This window comes from Neophocaena asiaeorientalis, unplaced genomic scaffold (genome assembly GCF_003031525.2).
Source record: "Neophocaena asiaeorientalis asiaeorientalis breed wild unplaced genomic scaffold, Neophocaena_asiaeorientalis_V1.1 scaffold145, whole genome shotgun sequence".
Lineage (NCBI taxonomy): Eukaryota > Metazoa > Chordata > Mammalia > Artiodactyla > Phocoenidae > Neophocaena > Neophocaena asiaeorientalis.
Window position 1 is genome coordinate 2,787,447 of NW_020172629.1, and position 19,416 is coordinate 2,806,862.

The following is a 19,416-nucleotide window of genomic DNA, read 5'->3' on the forward strand; positions in this document are numbered from 1 at the left end:
TTTTTTTTTTTTTTTTTTTTTTTCGGGACGCGGGCCTCTCACTGCTGTGGCCTCTCCCGTGGCTCTGGACGCGCAGGCTCAGCGGCCATGGCTCACGGGCCCAGCCGCTCCGTGGCACGTGGGATCTTCCCGGACCGGGGCACGAACCCGTGTCCCCTGCATCAGCAGGCGGACTCTCAACCACTGTGCCACCAGGGAAGCCCTGGCAGGACGTTTTAATGGAAGATATAGCAGGCTACCATGTAGCAGTCACCACTCGGGTGGGCATTTTTTTTCACCCCCAAAATCAAAATCACTATAAAGCATATGTTTTAAATAGCTTAAACATATCTGATTTAGCCCCACGGTGTGAAACTAGCATCTGGCTTCTTCCCTATGATAAAATGTCTGTTTTAAAATTATTTGGCTCCTTGTTCTTCTGGTAAGTTGATGAGAGTTCGACCTGTTTAAACACAAAACTAAGACAAGCTAGTAGTCTTGGCATAGCAGGTTTTTGTGTAGGTCATTCTTTGTCACAATATCCTGGGTGTGTGTGTTTTCCTTTCTCTGCTTCACTTCCTCCTTCCCTCCTCCTCTCTCTTTCATGATCCTAGAGGATTTGGGTTTATATTTGATTGGAGTCAGAAAATATAACTCGGATTAGACAGCCTGGATAACCTGGGTATGGATGTCAAAAATAAAGTAGGTTTTTTATTGTAGAGGAATAATATCTCCTTTTGTTGCAAAATATTTTAGTTCTAAATAAGAATTCACTGTTGAAATTTAAGCTTCTGCTCGTGCTATTGTATACTGAAGGCAGAAGTTCTCTCCCCTTTCCCTTTATGGAATTGTGAAAATATTCAGCACTTAGCTTAAGTGTAAACTTATTATATGTGTTATACACGTAGTATATATTTTTCATTAAGCTTAATACATTGTATTCCTCTTCTGGTGGGTTTGGATGTGTTTGTAATGAAAGGTGTTTTTCTTGCAGTGCCCTTGCTGCCAGTCCCGAGCCAGCCGAGACCTGCTGTGGGACCCCAGAGATTCCCGGTGAGTAGCAGCTGCCCCTTCTGCTCTGATAGGGATGAGCATGCCTTTATTAGGAAGTATTACTATAGCAAATACAAGTGGTTCCAGCTCAGTATAAGTTGAAGGATTTGTAAATATTGACAATAAGTTTTGCAGTGGAAAATGTTTGTTAAAAGCTTAAGGTCAGTGGGTTTTTGAGATGGAATTAATTTTGTTTAACTGTGAAATTGTTGAGTCAGGATCGTCAGTAGGATGGCTTTCGTCTTAAAGAATATGAATTTTGATTTCATTGTTGCCTTACGTTAAAGTGAAAAAGGGCCTTTATTATCGTGTGGGGGGGGACACGTGCATTTGGGTAAGTACGGCTATGTGTGTGCAACTTTAGGGAATGATGATGAGATGCCTACTTGTTTTTAAAAAAACCCTCAGAAGTCTTCATGAGCCATTGGTTTTATATTTTAAAATGGAGGTTTTCTTTTTAAAATATCTTTAAGAGAAAGCACTCCTGCCCACACTTTCCTGTAGTTCCCATAACTTTATCCATTCTTGTAACATGTTTTAAGTGGAAGAAAAATGTCCATTAAATAGTTATATTTCGTTTTACTTGAGTTTTAGGTTTGATATGTAGTTAGTTCATGGTTTTGTGAAATCAGTGAGAACGTGTTCTCTCTAAGAACAATTTTGAGGAAAAAAGGACCAGACCATAACTTTTTAATGTAGTTTTAATGTAAAACAGGTGTAGTTTTGTTGAGGCTAAACAATCTGATAATCCAGGAAAGGCCTAAATGACCTATTTGACTCTAGCTTTGATGCTACAGTAGATACCATAGTTATGTGGGGCATTTAGCAAAAAGGTTTTAATGAAGGATATGTAGATGTATAATCAGATGATTATTCAAAAAATCAGTATTGGATTTAAGTTTCAGAGTGCTTTTAAGAAAATTCCTTGATTTGTAATTATTTATGAATTATGATTTCTGAAACTGCTTCTTACTGGTTTCATACCCTGTATTAGCTAATTTTAAAAAATTACTTATCAAGTTCTAAAAACTAGCTATTTTTAAAAATTAGGTGATGTTTATTGAGTACAATTCTGTATTTGAAGCACTTGTCTAAATAGCTAAGATTTATTAATTGTATTACCCAGGGATAAGCACGTATGATTTTAGTCATTAGATATATTTCTTTTGATGAAGTAGTTTAACTGCTAGTTATTGTAAAGCACTGACATTGAAAAAACGGTACTTTTTGCTATTTTCAGGGTTGTGAGCTTCTGCGTTAGAATCCTCATTGGACTTGTGTTTTATTTGCAATATAGTGATAAAACTTGACGTGAAAAAGCAATTGTAGCTTAAATCATAAAGCAATGTTGTATGTAAATATAAAATTAGAATAATCATTTGCAGTTTTTATCTACTTATAATTTTTGATTGTGCAGATATAATTGTATCTGATACTGGAAGAAGCAGACCTCATAATACTTGAGGATTTTACAAGAGGATAATAAAACAGAATTTCTTTGTGAGAAATTGAACTTATTTTTAAGTTATATTGTACTCTGAGGGTGGTAAATATTATTGAACTGCTCTTGGAAGTTTCTGCAAGGTGTAATGTTTTGTTACTTTTTTTAAGGTGGGTTGTGTGTGGGGGTGATGGGAAGGAGTTGGCCTAGAAATTAGTCATGTGTGTGATATAATTTCAGAAGTATTTACCGCTGTTTATTATGTATCATTTATTTACTTATTTATTTATGGCTGCATTGGGCCTGTGTTGCTGTGCGCACAGGCTTTCTCTAGTTGCGGCGAGCGGGGGCTACTCTTGGTTGCGGTGTGCGGGCTTCTCATTGCGGTGGCTTCTCTCGCTGCGGAGCGTGGGCTCTAGGCACACGGGCTCAGTAGTTGCGGCACACGGGCTTAGTTGCTTCGCGGCATGTGGGATCTTCCCAGACTGGGGCTCAAACCTGTGTCCCCTGCGTTGGCAGGTGGATTCTTAACCACTGCGCCAATACGTATCTTTAAGCCCAAATGCTGTTTCTTAAGCTGAAGTTACAGTAAACTTGTGATCTTGAAAATGCAGTGCTCTACTTACTTCTACAATCAGTCTCCCTTAGAGAGAACAATTGGATTTGGAATCTGTTTTTTAAAAATTACATTAGAGCTGTTAAGTTTCTTAATAGTCCATCAAAATATTGTTGGGAAGGGAGAGTAACTCTAGGCCATCTCCTGTCATTTTACGTACGCCAAATTATTTTTTTAAAATATCTTTATGAGTATTAATTTTTAATTTTATGTAATTTTAAAGGTTTCTTTCCATTTACAGTTATTACAAAATATTGGCTGCATTCAGCATGTTGTACAGTGCATCCCTGAGCCTGTGTTACACCCAGTAGTTTGCACCTCAGGTTATATTCACTAGTTTGTTGTATTTTTTAGATTCCACATATAAGTGATATCGTACAGTATTTGTCTTTGTCTGACTTATTTCACTTAGCATAGTGCTTTCCAAGTCCATCCATGTTGCTGCAGATGGCAAAATTTCATTTTTTTTATGGCTAATTTTCCATTGTATATACGTACCACATCTTCTTTACCAATCTTCATTCATCTGTTGATGGACACTTAGGTTGCTTCCACGTCTTGGCAATTGTAAATACTGCTGCTGTGAACATGGGAGTGCATATATCTTTTCTGAGTAAAATTATTTTTTTCCTGGAATATTACTCAGCCATAAAAAGAAACGAAATTGAGCTATTTGTAATGAGGTGGATAGACCTAGAGTCTGTCATACAGAGTGAAGTAAGTCAGAAAGAGAAAGACAAATACCGTATACTAACACATATATATGGAATTTAAGAAAAAAAGATGTCATGAAGAATCTAGGGGTAAGACAGGAATAAAGACACAGACCTACTGGAGAATGGACTTGAGGATATGGGGAGGGGGAAGGGTGAGCTGTGACAGGGCGAGAGAGAGGCATGGACATATATACACTACCAAACGTAAGGTAGATAGCTAGTGGGAAGCAGCCGCATAGCATAGGGATATCGGCTCGGTGCTTTGTGACCGCCTGGAGGGGTGGGATAGGGAGGGTGGGAGGGAGGGAGACGCAAGAGGGAAGAGATATGGGAACATATGTATATGTATAACTGATTCACTTTGTTATAAAGCAGAAACTAACACACCGTTGTAAAGCAATTATACCCCAATAAAGATGTTAAAAAAATTATTTTTTTCCTTTTCTGCTAATAGATTATACTTGGATTTTTATCAGTGTAGGTATAGTTTTGTGACCATTTAGTGAGTTTCTCCTATGCAGAATGCTCTGCACAGAGCTAGTCCTTAAACTATAAAGTGTATAAGCATAGCTCAATGAAGCCTAACTTTGCTCCTGAAGACAGTACTGTTGTGGCTTAACAAAGCCCCTTGGCAATTTCTTACTGATGGCAGTGTGCCCTGCAGGCTATTTCTTGGTACTTTTCTGTAGGGGACTTCAGTCATTATTTGTTAAACTGAATTTTGCTTTGTAAAATGACTGTACACACACACACGTGTATGCGAGCACGCGCACACACACACACACACACACACATTGGTAAAACCTGTTAGGAAACCTAACTTCAGTTTCATCATAGGATCTGTTTGAATCACTGTACTTCCTTGGCACACAAAAAGATTTGAATTACAGAAATGTATTGAGCAAAGCAAAGTTGATTTTGATCTTGTCTTTCCCCAGCCTAAGCCCCCTTAATGAATTCCCATTGCTCCTAGAGTAGGTCATGCTCTTGTTGACAGCTTCATACTTGTATTGATGTAAGGACCCGATTCATGTCTGTACAGAGTCCCAGGCATCCTGTGTCTTGTGGAGATGACCTGACTCCAGGCCTTGTGCACAGAAGTCCAGATAAATAGTTGTTAAATAAGTGTATACAGGGATTTAATGTTATCTTGCTATTTATTAGGAACCTACATAAAATTAATAGTGTAGAGAAGGGGTGTATACTTTAATTTTTTACTTTTTGTTGTTTTCAAGAATACGTAAATGAATTTGCACAATAGAATTACATTATCCACATTTAACTATACAAGAATCAGCTCTGCCCGGTTGACTAAAGAGTGAAAAAGGCAGGCAGTAGACAGAAGTACCACTAGATTTCCCAGTTTTAATGGGATTAGGATACAGTTGGTATTAATGCTAAGATATTCCTTCTCTTCCCCAACACTGGTAAACTTTACTTTGTTAATGGTCCAGTTTGTTTGACAGTTTTGTGAAAACTTGAGAACTAGTATGAAAATTTGAGAACTAATATGCCTAGAAATTGTAAGAACTAGTAAGAAAACTTGAGAACTAGTATGCCTAGAAATTGTACTAAGTGATAACACATCCAGTTTTTTAATTAAACAATCACAGAGGACTCTAGACAACCTAATATGAAACACAATTTTTTTTACAGAATTATTTAGTTATTTTTTAAAATCACAATCTTAGACCAAAATATGGTATTCTAGGCTACGCTTAATGTAGCAATACTAATAATATTTTTATTTCCTGTTAATGAATTTTATTTACAGAATTGAATAAACAGTTTCTGAAACAAAAGTTTGAATGTCAAAGTAATAAATATCATAAGAAAGGATTCCTTATTTTTGATCATTTTAGAAAATACTGCTTAAGCTTTTAAGCTCACTGCCAGCACTTCTTTTGTCATGTTAGTCTTTGCATCCAGATGGGATTTTTTTCCCCCTTCTTCCTTTGTTTATGGAATTTAGTGAAGTGCTTTGTAATTTAGGTTTCTAAAAATTAGATTCACGTATTTAATTTTAGTTACAGATATAGCCATTAGTGCTTTCTTCTCACTTAAGCTTTTATTCCCAGGACTATTTTAATTTTTCATATCAGAGTTATGAATCTTTTGGAATCGTAAGTATGTCTCAGTTGATAGCAAGCATATCAGAGAATGAATCTTTTTCATACTTATTTTCATATCAGAATATTAATCTGCTGAATGTAAAATGTACCTTAGAAATAGCGACTACTTACAAGAGCAGATTGGCACAGGAAGGAAGCATGTGCCTCAGGAGATCAGGGGGCCATCTAGTGACTGACTGTTCGTCCTTCCTCCATTTCAGCTCCTTCTCTTCTGCCCCATCCTGCCATCTAGCCGCCTACTTTCCCGCAGTCCACTCCTGAAGCATTTTTGTTCATGCCACGACCTTTTAGTGTGATTTCACAGGACAGTTGTGGTTTTCTTGTGTGTGTGTGTGTTTGTTTTTTTAAAAAATAAATTTATTTCTTCATTTTTGGCTGCATTGGGTCTTCGTTGCTTTGCACGGGCTTTCTCTAGTTGCGGCAAGTGGGGGCAGCTCTTTGTTGCGGCACACGGGCTTCTCATTGCAGCAGCTTCTCTTGTTGTGGAGCACGGGCTCTAGGCGCACGGGCTTCAGTAGTTGTGGCACGTGGGCTCGGTAGTTGTGGCGCACAGGCTTAGCTGCTCCGCGGCATATGGGATCGTCCCAGACCAGGGATCGAACCCATGTCCCCTGCATTGGCAGGTGGATTCTTAACCACTTTCTTTTGTTTTTGCAAGGGAGCGAGGATGGGGAGACTAGTTTACCTTTCTGCAAGTCAGCTTCTGTTTTTGTGTCTGTCTGAATTCTGTTTTCAGTTCCATGTTCTTTGTTGACATATTAGTTTAATAGATCTCTCTTTCCACAAGGCTGTTCCTGATGTTTTTGTCATTAAAGTTTTAAGTCCTTTCTTTATCCATAAGTATGGCTATCCAGTTATGTATTTGTCCTCAAAGAGATGTTTGTTGTTCTTAAACTTTGTCCACTTGAAAAAGCAACCCTGAAGTGTTGATTAATAATATTTTTGAAGTGTTTTCAGTGTCAGGTAAGCATACAGATGAATTTCTGGTAACTCACATTGTGAAGATTCTTGACCTAGGCTATTTTAAAACCTATTTATTAATTCATTTTGCATTGGTGTTTCTGGTAAATGCTGCTATTTCAGGGTAGCCAGTTAAATACTGAGTAATTTGGCTACTGAATAATTTCCTAGAGATCTTTGTTTAAATGAAAACTAAATATTATGTTTAAAAAAGACTACCATACTAAGTTTAAATTAGTCTCCTTAGTGATTACCTTATTAGGTAGACCCGATAAATGAGATTTCCATTTGTGTTTACCGTGTAGTTATAACACCTCACAGGTAGGTCTGACTGCACTGTGTTTCCATGTAACGCGGATGCATGGTATCAGGTGGTGGTGATTGACACTTCCTGGATGTATTTTATATGGCATTTCATGCAAATCATGTTTGATGAGACTGCTGCATCAAATTACATTTCTCTCTGATTATAGCCCTTGCAGATGTGAGTCCAGACTTTATTCCGTCTAGGAAAAAGAAGTCTTTCTTTTGAACCCTTGTTTTTACAACTTGCCTGCAATGCCTTGTAATTATTAGCGCTTAAGATGGGTAAGAAATGCTGGGCATTTTCTCTTACCAGATCTCTGAGTAGTAGCAGGTGAATGTGGGAGGAGGTCCTTCCCCCTGTCAAACATTGTCAGGCTTGCAGCAAGAGAATGCGTTTTAAAATGCAGGTGACATAATACCCAACATCCTCCATTTGCTAGTGGGTTTCTGATTAATCATGATTACCATACATTATCATACCATCAGATTCAATCATATCAGTGCATTCCCATCTGCAGCAGTAACAGGAGCAGCTAAGCACTGTGGCAACAGCTATTAAATATGCTGCTTATAAAATTCAGTGCCCTGTTGGCTTGCTGTCCTGTCAGCAAGTGTTGTGTGCGTTGGGTGGAGAGGGGGTGGTGGGCATCCACACCAATAACTCCAAGGCCAGGGAATACTCATTGAGATCAGAAAGTCCGGCCATTAAGTCACAGTGTAAAAACTGCATTGTAAAAGTGTGATGCACTATTTTGTTTCATTTTTGGCTAAGTAAAACTGTTACATTGAATTGAATACCTTTCATAAATCCTCCCAGACACATAGTGCCACTCATTGTATAGTAGACTTGAACTTTGAGTATGACTTGCCCATCTGTAATTTAATAACTCAGCCAATGAAATGTTGACAATAACACAAAGTTTCAAAGTCTTAGAACTCCTTCCATGCCAAGAAAATCTCTGTCCTGTTTTTACTGATTTGTCCTGCAAAGCACACCAATTTTTTTTTAGTGTTTATTTTTCCAGGAGTCCTTGACGATCCATAGTTCTGTTTAAACTTTGAAAGTGGCCCTATTTTATTTTAAAGCACCTGAAAGCACTTCTTCCAAAAGATTTGAATTTTTTTAAACTTTAAAAATTTTGTCCTTCTGATGTACACTCTGATTTTTAACAAATACATACGGTTGTGTAATCACTACAATTAAGATAGAGAACAGTTCCGTCTCCCCAGAAGACTTCCTTGTGCTGCCCCTTTGTAGGCAGCCCCTTTCCCCACCCCAGCCCCTGGCAACTAGCGATCTGCTTTCTGCTCCTCAAATTGTGGCGCATGAATGGAACCACATGGCATGCTTCATTTCGAGCCTGGCCTCGTGCTCCCAGCACAGTGTATTTGAGGCTCGACCATCCCTTTTGTCGCCCCTGCCAGTGGTTTGTCCTTTCTTATTGACCAGCATTATTCCATTGTGCACATGTAGCCCAGTTTGTCTGCCCAGTCACCATTTGGACGTTGGGAATTTTTTCTGGTCATAGTTGTCAGTGAATAGTTGGGAGGTGGGGATTGTGGGTCATACGGTAGGTATATTGAGATGAGAATTTTGAGACAGACTGTGTGCTTTCAGTCGATAGAGCTGATACCGCTGCTTTGCTTTCTTAGTCCTTCATTAAATGAAGAAATACCATCTTCTTAGAGCATATACTATTGACGACCAGTGGGAAATGAAGAACATTATTGAGTGATTACAATATTCCAGATTTTGCTCAAAGCTTGTGTTCAACAACCTCATGAAGGTACCATTTTCTCCACTTTACAGATAGGGAAACTTTGAGTCTTGGAAAGATGAAATCGCTCAAGTTCACGTAGCTGGGTGCAGGAGGTAGGATTTGAAGCAAGGCGACCTGAGTCTCTTAATCGTGCTGAACCTTCTCCCTTTCTCTCTGAATATTAAAATGCACCTCAGTAAACTGGGTAAAAATGATTGGATCTGGTAAGATGCATCGTAACTGTAAGATCGTGGCTGTCAGGAGTGCTGAGGTGGAGAACGTCACCACGGCAGGGCCTGACGCGGGTGAGCTTGTTTCTTGGAAGAGGCATAGGGTCTTCAGTAGGTTCATCAGAAACAGTATTTTGTACTAAAGTAACAGTGTTGTAACTTGCAGTGCCTGCTCTAGCTTCACCGCTTGAACCAGTAACCTTAAATACCCTAGCGTATTGAAGTTCATGTGGTGTCCTCCTCTCTCCCCCACCACCTCCAGTGTGAAACCTAGCGCTTGCTGCTGGGTATGTGGTGCTCCAGAATGTTAAGAATGCATCTGCAAATACACAAGTACCTTCTAGGAAAATGAATGTAGGTATTTAAACAAGGCATAACCTGAAAGAAAAAAATCTATGGAAAATACTGAAACAAGAGGATTAACATTGTGACAACGGGCTATAATTCTAATTACGTCGGGGGTCACTAGTGGTCTTGATTCTTTGCACTTAACCCATCATTTAATCAGAATTAACTGAGAGGCATTCTCAAGTGTCTATTGGTTTCTTATATAGTTCTTTGCATTTTAAGTGAGATTAATAAATGAAAACATGTTGTAGCGGAGGCTGTAATTTATTGAAAGATTCATGAAGCTTCAATGACATTGTTAAGGTATTCAATTAGGCTTATTAAAATATACCAACTGACCCTTTCAGGGAAGCTGATAAGTCACATAATAGCTGTTAGAGCCTCTTTATTCTTTGCATTATACGATTAACTTTGTGCTAAGCAATTTATGCAAAGTTTTCATCTTTCTTTTTTTGTAACTGAAGTTATCAGTTCTTCCTGAATAGGATTAACATAGATAACATCACATAATTAACAAGAGATGCAAAAAAGAAAGTACAATTCGTATAAGAATTGTATGTGGGAGAATGATAATTTCTTACCTTGGACTTTCAAAGGGATATAAAGAAAAGCAAAACAGAGCAGTTATTTGAAAGGATTATGCTAGCTTTTTCTTTCAAAAGGCAGAATTACAGTAGTCCTAAAAGTTCTGTTAAGTGAGGTATTTACAGCTCACTAACAGTCTTAAAATAATTCTTCATTTTCTAGAGAGAGTTGGTCATTTATTATCCTTTCTACTTGTGAAATGGCAGGTGCTGTTACATGAATGATTGCATCAAGAGAATTTAGGTAGGGAACACCAGACTCAGGAACAACCGTTTATTCAGCATTACCTGAGGACAGGTTGGCCGCAGCGGAAGCAGTGCGCGAGGGGAGAAAGAGCATTTATAAACCACAAGTCAGTGTAACTCTGGATAATTGTTTAACTCTAAACCTGGGTTTCTTCATCCCTTAAAGGAAAAGTTACTGGTTCTGCCTGATTCTTGCACTGTATTTATGAAGGAAACTTGGTTCATCAGTCAGGATGTGAATGAGGCTGCAGGTAACGGAAAACTCAGTTAACAGTGAGTTAACAAACCGAGTGTCATATTCTTTGCATAAAAATAAAGTTCTTCTGGGTGGGTATAGCAGTTCTGTGTTGTTACCAGAGATCCGTTCTTTTCCCCTACCCAAGTTTCAGGCTGAAAGAGGAGGAGGGTCAGGCAGCCCCTAGTGAGCCTTCCCGGAGCCCCTGTCCAGCTGTGCCAGCTCGCCGTGTCCCAGGCTGGGGTCGGTGGTCTTCTAGCTGGGCACAGTGTTGTCCTTCCGTTACTAAGGAAGAAGTGAGAATTTATACTAGGTAAGCAATGGGAAGTCTTTTCCATGTGGCTAAAACTTGTGGTCAGAACTTAAGTTGTGTAAATTGAGAAAAAGAAAGTGACATCTGTGTTCCAAACAGAACAGAAGACAATGAGGAAAAATGGTACTGTGAGCTTAATGATACCTCCTGTTTGTTAAGTATTTATTTCATAAAGCCAATACTGATAGCAGTCAGCAAGCAGCTTCTAGGACCTTAAAGCGGAAAAATTTTCAGTTTGTTTACATATTCAAGACTCTCAAGTTCTGTTATCCATTGAGGCAAATGGAGGCAACTAGGGGCCCGCTTATCTTCCCAGATGGTTTCTCCCTAGTGTCCGGCATGGTCTGACATCGCCAGAGAAGTAGCCGTTGTCACTGTGGTTTATTTCACGTATCAGCCATTGTCTTTCTTTCGGAATAATATCTTGTATTATCTGCCCTCTTCTTTCTAATCCTCTTACGTAGGCATTTGCCCTCTTGGAAATGGGCTTCTTCCTCGTTGGATACGCTGCGTTTATCATCAAAGCTGTCTCTTTGCCAGTGTCAGCCTCCCTCATTTGTACACCTCAGGGTGGCTTTCAGCTTCTTGGGGGCCTGCGGGTTAGCCGCCGTGATCTTAGCTGGCACCCGCTGCCTTCCACCTGGCTGTCCCAGGTTCCCACACCTTGCTAGTGTCACTTAGTTTCAAGGTTAAGCCCACAAAACCCCTCTTTTTCCATTCTTATTCTATTGAGCCAACTTCCAAAGCCAGAAATTTCCTTGTTTACTCAGCTTGAGTCAGCTATTTCTTTCTAAGCTGTAGATAGCATCTCTGGTCCTCCCTCCTTTATCAGTCTCTCAGGTTGATCAGATAAGAGCTGCTCATTTGTATTAGCCATTCAGGCCAGTGGAACGTCCATGGCTGTCTGACTTGACTGGATTTAGTATTTAACTGGTTTTCTTAACTCTAAAGCTGCACACACACTCTCACGCACTTACATATATATATGTGATTGTAAGACATTGAGACAGATAAGGGGATGTGAAAGTAAGTCCCTGCCGTTTGCTGTTCGCAGCAAGCAGTAGATAGCATGGTGGGTCCGAGTTCCGTGCTCTGGCCATAGGTGACCTGTGCTTTCTAACCTTGTGCTTTGTGCAGGTGATTTAAGTGCTCAAAAGATTTCTGTGAGCACAGTAGCTCCCTCGTAGGGCTGTTGGCAGGATTGAGGGAGATAGCAGAGGAGCTCTGCAGAATTGGCAGCAGCAGCAGTGTGGGTTGAGCCTTAGGTGGGCAGCAGCAGGGCCCGGGAGGGGCATTTGGGGTGCCCAGGACTAGGTAAGGGCGCAGGGGATGCAGGATAGGAAGGAGGCAGAGCCCCCAGGGTAAGGTGCAGTTTCAGGTGAAAGTCCCCAGCCCTGGCCTGATCCCCAGAGGGTAGGGCTTTGGGGCGTAAGTTGTCCATCCTGGGGCAGAGGGCAGAGCGCGTGGCCATGTCAGGCAGTCCTTGGCGAAGGACGGCATTTACAGCACCTGGGGCATGTGGTGCTGGCCCAGTGAAGGAGACTCGGCGATGGCCCCGGAGCGTCCAGCGTGGGAGTATCAGCCAGAGTGGACTGACTTCACAGCGCCACCGGGATGCCTATTTCTCGCTCAGATCACCCTCTGGGCATCTTCCTCTGGCCCTCAGGGGCCTCTCTCTCCACCCTCTGGCAGGTGGGGAAAGAGGGAAGATTATTCACGGGAGGTTGTCTTTCAGTGACCGGGCCTGGAACCAGCCCACATCACTTCTGCTCACACGCCATCTGCCAGGAACTTGGTCATGAGGCCGTATTGGCTTCATTCATGTTACAGGTGCATTGTTCTTGGATCTACAGGCAAGGTGGGGACACTGGCCTGGGCTGTGTTCCTTAACAGCAGCGCTGGAAGTATACCCTACCCACTGTCCACTTCAGTTTCATTCTTCAGGGAACAGCCCTCTTCTCTACAATTAGGGACGTGGTCATAGGGTGAGGACGAGAGTCTCCAGGTTCATGTCACCTTTCCTGTCTAATTATATTACGTCATTACAGGACAAGTTGCAGCATATTCCCTCCTACAGTCATTAGGTTGCAGAGTCCGGCTCTGTCGGTCTTGCCTGCTCCCTGGTGCTGCTGCCCTGTCTGTGCTCCGAGTCCGCTCGGCTCGTGGCCTTGGGGCTGGTTGCTGGCGCCCTGGGCAGCACAGTCCACCCTCCTCTGCTTGCTTCCTGGGGCTTTCAGCCGCTCCCTGACCGTGTGCTTCCTGGGCAGCCGGTTGCTGGGCGTGCTGTGGCATTCTCCATTAGATGTGGGGCCTGGCTCCCCTCACCTTGGAGTCAGGCGGTTCATCCATGCGTTACGTGTTACGGGCGTCTTTGTGCCCAGCCGTGTGCCGAGCGTGGAAGTGCACTGGTGAATGAAGCAGTTGTGGTCTCGGCCCTCATGGCTCTGTGGGTGAAGGGTAGAGAGAGGCGGCGGTGGACTTGAGGGAGATTTAGGAGGTAAAATTACTAGGACTTGGTAATACCTGTTCTGTGACGGCTTTCCGGTTTGAACTCAGAATGAGAGCACAGGAAGGAGGTCTGTGCTGATTTGTCTTTCACCTTACAAGGAAACACGTTAATTGTCAGAAGCTGATATATTTATTAATTGTGACTATATTATAATATTATATCAATGTAATATACTATATATTATATAATAGAGGGTCATTTGGAAGTAGGAATAAAGTTCTAGTTAAATATTACTGATGGAGAAAGAATTCCGGGGCTTTGTTCTGTATTGCTAACACTTGAATGCCTGTGTATATGCAGTTAGCACATGGATGATTAGTAAAAGGGAAGAAGGTTTGGGGAAGAGATGAAAATCATATTAAAATTCCAGAGGGGGCAAGATTTATGATCCCAATGTATTTTCAGTTTAATACCAAGAAATGTCTTTAGAAGTTAGGAATATTCAATATAATCTCCTAGGAAATCTGAAAGTGCTTAGAGACCCAAGAAGTAATGTACCTAGTTCTCAGGCAGCTTGAGATTATCAGTCTCTCTTTGAGTTTATTCTTGTAACTCAGTGACTTTTTTTTTTTAACTTTTTAAAAAAATTAATTTATTTTTGGCTGTGTTGGGTCTTTGTTGCTGTGCACGGGCTTTCTCTAGTTGTAGTGAGCGGGAGCTACTCTTCGTTGCGGTGCACGGGCTTCTTGTTGCGGTGGCTTCTCTTGTTGCGGAGCATGCGTTCTAGGCATGCAAGCTCAGTAGTTGTGGCTCGTGGGCTCCGTAGTTGTGGCTTGCAGGCTCTAGAGCGCAGGCCCAGTAGTTGCGGCGCACGGGCTTAGTTGCTCCGCGGCATGTGGGATATTCCTGGACCAGAGCTTGAACCCGTGTCCCCTGCGTTGGCAGGCGAATTCCTAACCACTGTGCCATCAGGGAAGCCCCCTACTTCCTTTTAGAAAAGGATGAAGAGGCTAAGGGGCGAATACTTTCCCTGAACTCAGACTGTGGCAAAGTAAAAATCAAAATTTAGCAGACTTTCTACTTAATGTGGAGGGAAGCCAGTCTATTTTCCCCTTATATTTTGCCTTATCTGTAATGAGAAAACCTATCTTTGGGAGGACTTGAAATTAACTGTCTAATGGAAGGAGGAAAAGAAGGTTATAAAGAGCCCTGTTGCAGCAGCCACGTGACCAGTGCCGGTCAGAGCTTCATCAGCAGAGGGCGAGGCTTGTGGCACTAAAATGCACTCACGGAATTTACAAATAACTACAGATTTCAGAAGAAACCGAGTACTTTCCCAGCATGATGCGAGCCTGCTAAGAAAAGTGGTAATAAATATCGGGGCTTCACGTGTTAAATAATGAAGAAAGCGGTGTTTATTAGTCAAGACAGAAAAGTCAGGAAGCTTTTCCAGGCTTCTTCCAGTTGTGAGCAGAATCAGGGAAGTAAGACAAAGAGAGTCTGTCACTCCCTGGCTTCCATGAAGCGGAGTGAAGGAGCAGTTCTGGAGTCGTTCTTATGGGGCTGAGTTCTGCCTTCTGGGTATTGGCAGTGCCGATGTCAACACTGTGCAAAACCCCATGTGTCCTGCAGTGACGCACACCGGACGGAAGTGGAAGTGGGCCGAGCTGGGGTGCGGGAGCAGTGCTGGACTGGGGCCTGTGATCACAGTGGTTCTGAACAACAGAGGTTACGTTTTGCTTTACCCCTTATGGGAATCGGCGAAACATTCGTAAGTTAGTAAAAGTTCCCACAACGAGTGATGCTGCTTTCTAGCTATTCATACAGCACAGTACTGAAGGGCTAAGTGGAAATAGCCCCAAAGGACTTTCCCTCTTTCTCAGAAAATGCGTTTTACTCCTCCCGTCTTCCTTTCTCCCTGTGTCTGTCCTTTTTTTGTCAGCTCGTTAGCATAGTGGTGACTGATACAGCTAATGAGTCCTGAAGTATGCTGACTGTAGTTCGGGTTGAAAGCTTGTCAACAAATTAGTAGTGTATTTCAATTGCTGTTATAATTCAGCATACTGTTCTTATCTTTTAAGTGAAAAATCTGACCAAATGCAGTAATAGAATGAGAATTAAAAATTTTAACAAATAGACTGCTGCTAAAAATTAGCAACAAACACATGATTCATGCCAGAAAATTCTCTGTAGCTGTAGCTGAATGAAAGTGGAGGGGGCAGAAAGGAAGCGAGAACGCAGAGAGCACTGTTGGCCCCCGGGGTGGGGGGACACCTGATGGGGGGTGGGTAGGAAGCATCTTACCTGATAAGAGGGTGAGAGAGGGCAGGTCAGGAGGCTGAGGGACTAGAAGATGCTCAGAGAAGGGAGAATGTCCTGGGCAGTGGGAGGGCTGACCAGGAGGAGGGGAAACTGTGAGGGACCTTGCTGGGCCCGTTAAGAGTAAATAGAAACTCTGCTTCCCTGGTGGCGCAGTGGTTAAGAATCTGCCTGCCAACACAGGGGACACGAGTTTGAGCCCTGGTCCGGGAAGATCCCACATGCCGCGGAGCAGCTAAGCCCGTGCGCCACAACTACTGAGCCTGCGCTCTAGGGCCCATGCGCCACAACTGCTGAAGCCCGCGAGCCTAGAGCCCATGCTCTGCAACAGGAGAAGCCACTGCAATGAGAAGCCCGCGCAGCGCAACGAAGAGCGTAGCCCCCAGAGAAAGCCAGTGTGCAGCAACGAAGACCCAACACATCCAAAAACAAACATATGAATAAATATTTTTAAAAAAAGAGTAAATAGAAACTTAGAGTGAGTCTGATTCAGCATACGGAGAGTATCACCCAGCAGTACTCAGCATCCCGTAGAGAAGTGGGGCGCTGGGGCCCACGTGCATGCAGGGTCTCCTGAAACAGTGTGGCTGCAGGACGGACGGGTCGGTGAGAGCGTGAAGGAGGGACAGGAGAAAATGAAGTTTGTATAATGAGGGCTTACGAGAGGGCTCACGTTTTGGCTGAAACAGAAGTATAGAGTGAACATTTCCTGAAGAAATCAGTAGTTAATGGAAATTTGTATGGGATGTGATGGTTTCCAGAATTCATGTTCTAGACGATCATTTTCATATCTAAGTCAGGGGAAAGTATGGTTTTTAAAATCCCCAAATTTAGTCTTTTTTTTTTTTTTGTGGTACGCGGGCCTCTCACTGCTGTGGCCTCTCCCGTTGCGGAGCACAGGCTCCGGACGCGCAGGCTCAGCGGCCATGGCTCAGGGGCCCAGCCGCTCCGCGGCATGTGGGATCCTCCCGGACCGGGGCACGAACCTGTGTCTCCTGCATCGGCAGGCGGACTCTCAACCACTGCGCCACCAGGGAAGCCCAACCGAATTTAGTCATTTTGACAAGGTTTATACCATATGGGATGAAATTTCCCCTACCTCATTTTAACTTGTTTTTCTTGGGTATTGAAATCGGTGATTAAAAAAAAAAGAATGGTGTCACCTTGGACACATTATTTAATGTCCTAAGTTTCGATTTCCTTGGCTGTGAAGTAAGACACCGCCCCCCCCCAGCGATGTCACTGTGCTGTGCGTTCATGAGCTCAGGTGATCAGGGGCTCTGCACAGGGCCTGGCGGGCAGTGCGTGAGCCACAGGTGGGGAAAGCTGCTGCCGTCACGCCTGGGTCCTCATTATTTCTTACTGTGAAGCAGATGCTCACGCTGGCTTCACAAGGTTACTTGTGTGAATTACGTGCCAGTTGCTGCGGTCGTTATCTGCTGCATGGTGGAAGTGTGTCAGGAGCATGGGCTTGCACACCCACAGGCTGAGAATCCTTGTGAGTAGAAAGGATCATCTCCCACTCTGGTTGACGGTGCCCAGACCTGAGCCTTGGTTCAGGCTTCGGCCTGGGTTCTTACGCGGGTCCCGAGTCTCTCACCAAGCTCCCCCAGGGCTGTCAGACCAGCCAGAGAAGCAAGAGAATTGACACTGAACCCAGGTGACTACACCACGTAAGCACCCACTGAGTCCCAGCCCCTGCATTTCACCAAGCCATCATCCCCCAGGTCTCCCTGTCCTGCCTGGCGCCGTCCTGATGCCACCCCGTGCCCAGCTCAGCAGACGGACCTGCAGGTTGCTAGTTGCTCCAGCGCTGGCCCAGGTTCACAACTCGGTCTTTCAGCGTGCCGCCTGATTCTCAGAACACGGACGGGCCTGAGGTCCTTTCCTGGTGCAGCAGTCCCCCTGCCGTGGGGCAGTTCCCATACCCAAGGGGCTTTCCTGAGGCTTCGTGGTGCCGTTCGCTCCCTGGCTGGGATCTACCCCACCAAACCCGTATCCAGGCAAACCCTGCCCTAGTGACCTGATGCAGACTAACATACACCTGCTTGTAAGTGATCGCAGCTCAGGTATTTGAAGAGAGCTGTCGTTTCTTAATACACTTTAAAGGCTGAAAATGTTTTCTGTCTTCAAGTAGGTGTTAATATTTTACTATTTGTAAGCTAAAGCCTCATGAAAAATACATATATTTCATTTTTAAAAGATTTTAAATTTCAGTGATTTCTTTTACCTTTTACATCCCATAGCTTGTTTTAGGCTGTGGTGATATTAATGAATCTTATCTGTCCCTTCTGTATTTATCTATTTGAAACTCCTTCTTGGTGTTCCCCCCTCCAGAAGAGGGACAGTCAGGTATACATCAAATTAGTTTAAGGAAACAAGCCGTATAGCTGAAACCGGGTTTTACTTAGGTGAACGTTGCTAATTTATGTAGTCAAATTGCATGGATTGGAGGCAGTGTGACCAGTCAAACCTTGCCACAACCCAGAGGGCAGACAGTTTTCAGTTTTATTTTCTGGGCCACTCCACGAAAAATGGTTTAAACATTAAAAAAAAAGACTGGGGACTTCTACGGCAGTCCAGTGGTTGAGAATCCATGCTTCCACTGCAGGGGGCACGGGTTCGATCCCTGGTCAGGGAACTAAGATCCCACGTGGCACAGCCAACAACAACAAAAAAATGACTGAACCTTGATTGCTAATTTGTTATCATCCAGAAAGTTTTGAAATATGTGTATACATGAGGGAAAAGGCCTGTAAAACTATACACAGGATACTAATGCTATATTTTATAAAGAAATACTTCATTAATAAATGTTCTTTTTAAGTTACCTGGCAAAATATCCATGCAAATGCACACCACGTGTTTCATCGGCTTCACATAAAAATAAGAGTAGTTTCAAAACGAGGAAAGAACGTGGCAGTGAAAGACAGAAGGCAAGTCCATCGAAACTCCTAGTGCAGATGTGATCAGTACCAATGTTGGATAGCCGATGCTGTTAGAAATGTGTTTTTCGAGCGTATTATTACCATAGTAAAAAGTAGTAAATATTGAAGAATATCCATACCAAAGCATCATATTAGTAAAGTCTCAAATAAACATCGCGATAAAATGTATACATTTGTTAGGGGTCAAAAGCTTTTGGTTTAGTACGAGTGTGTACAGTATGTATTCTTAGTTATAAATCCAACATTTCTCTGATGTGGTTTGCTTCAGTTGTATCTTAATTGATGCCTTTATCTAGAGTGAGAAGTGATGTTCCCTAATGTCAGATGTCAAACACTGGTGGGGTGAGAATACCCTTGATTTCACCTAAACTGGTAGACACAGACTACAAGAATTTAAGCTTTGCAACTTTCTGATCCATATGTTTCAGTACCATGTGTTTTTATGAAGATGTAATATTTGTGTGTAAATCTAATTTCGTTAATGTTATATAGCCAGTGGTCATATGGGTTTGTGGTGTTTATTGTGTTCATTTTGCATTATTCTTACAACACTGTGGATAGAGCAGACCTTTAAAGAGAGAAGGAAGGCAAATGTAATTTGCAGAAGCATTTTCAGTGTTACAATATGATGTCACATTTACAAAGAACAGCTAATTCGTAATAAAATGACAGAAAAGTCATTAGAATTTTAAGTTTATGAGAAAGAAGTGTGGTTTTTGAAAGTTGAGAAATACTTCAAAGAATGAGGTGTTATTAAATGAATATTATTTTGATGATGCAG

General features: G+C 42.4%; 1 protein-coding gene across 1 annotated transcript in view; it reads left to right on the forward strand.

Annotated features, from left to right (window-relative positions):
• Positions 1-19,416, forward strand: part of RBM33 (RNA binding motif protein 33) — a 115,530-nt gene that overhangs the window by 56,422 nt on the left and 39,692 nt on the right. Inside the window, 1 exon segment of the mRNA XM_024739197.1 lies at positions 974-1,032. Coding sequence (XP_024594965.1) covers positions 974-1,032 — 59 coding nt within the window.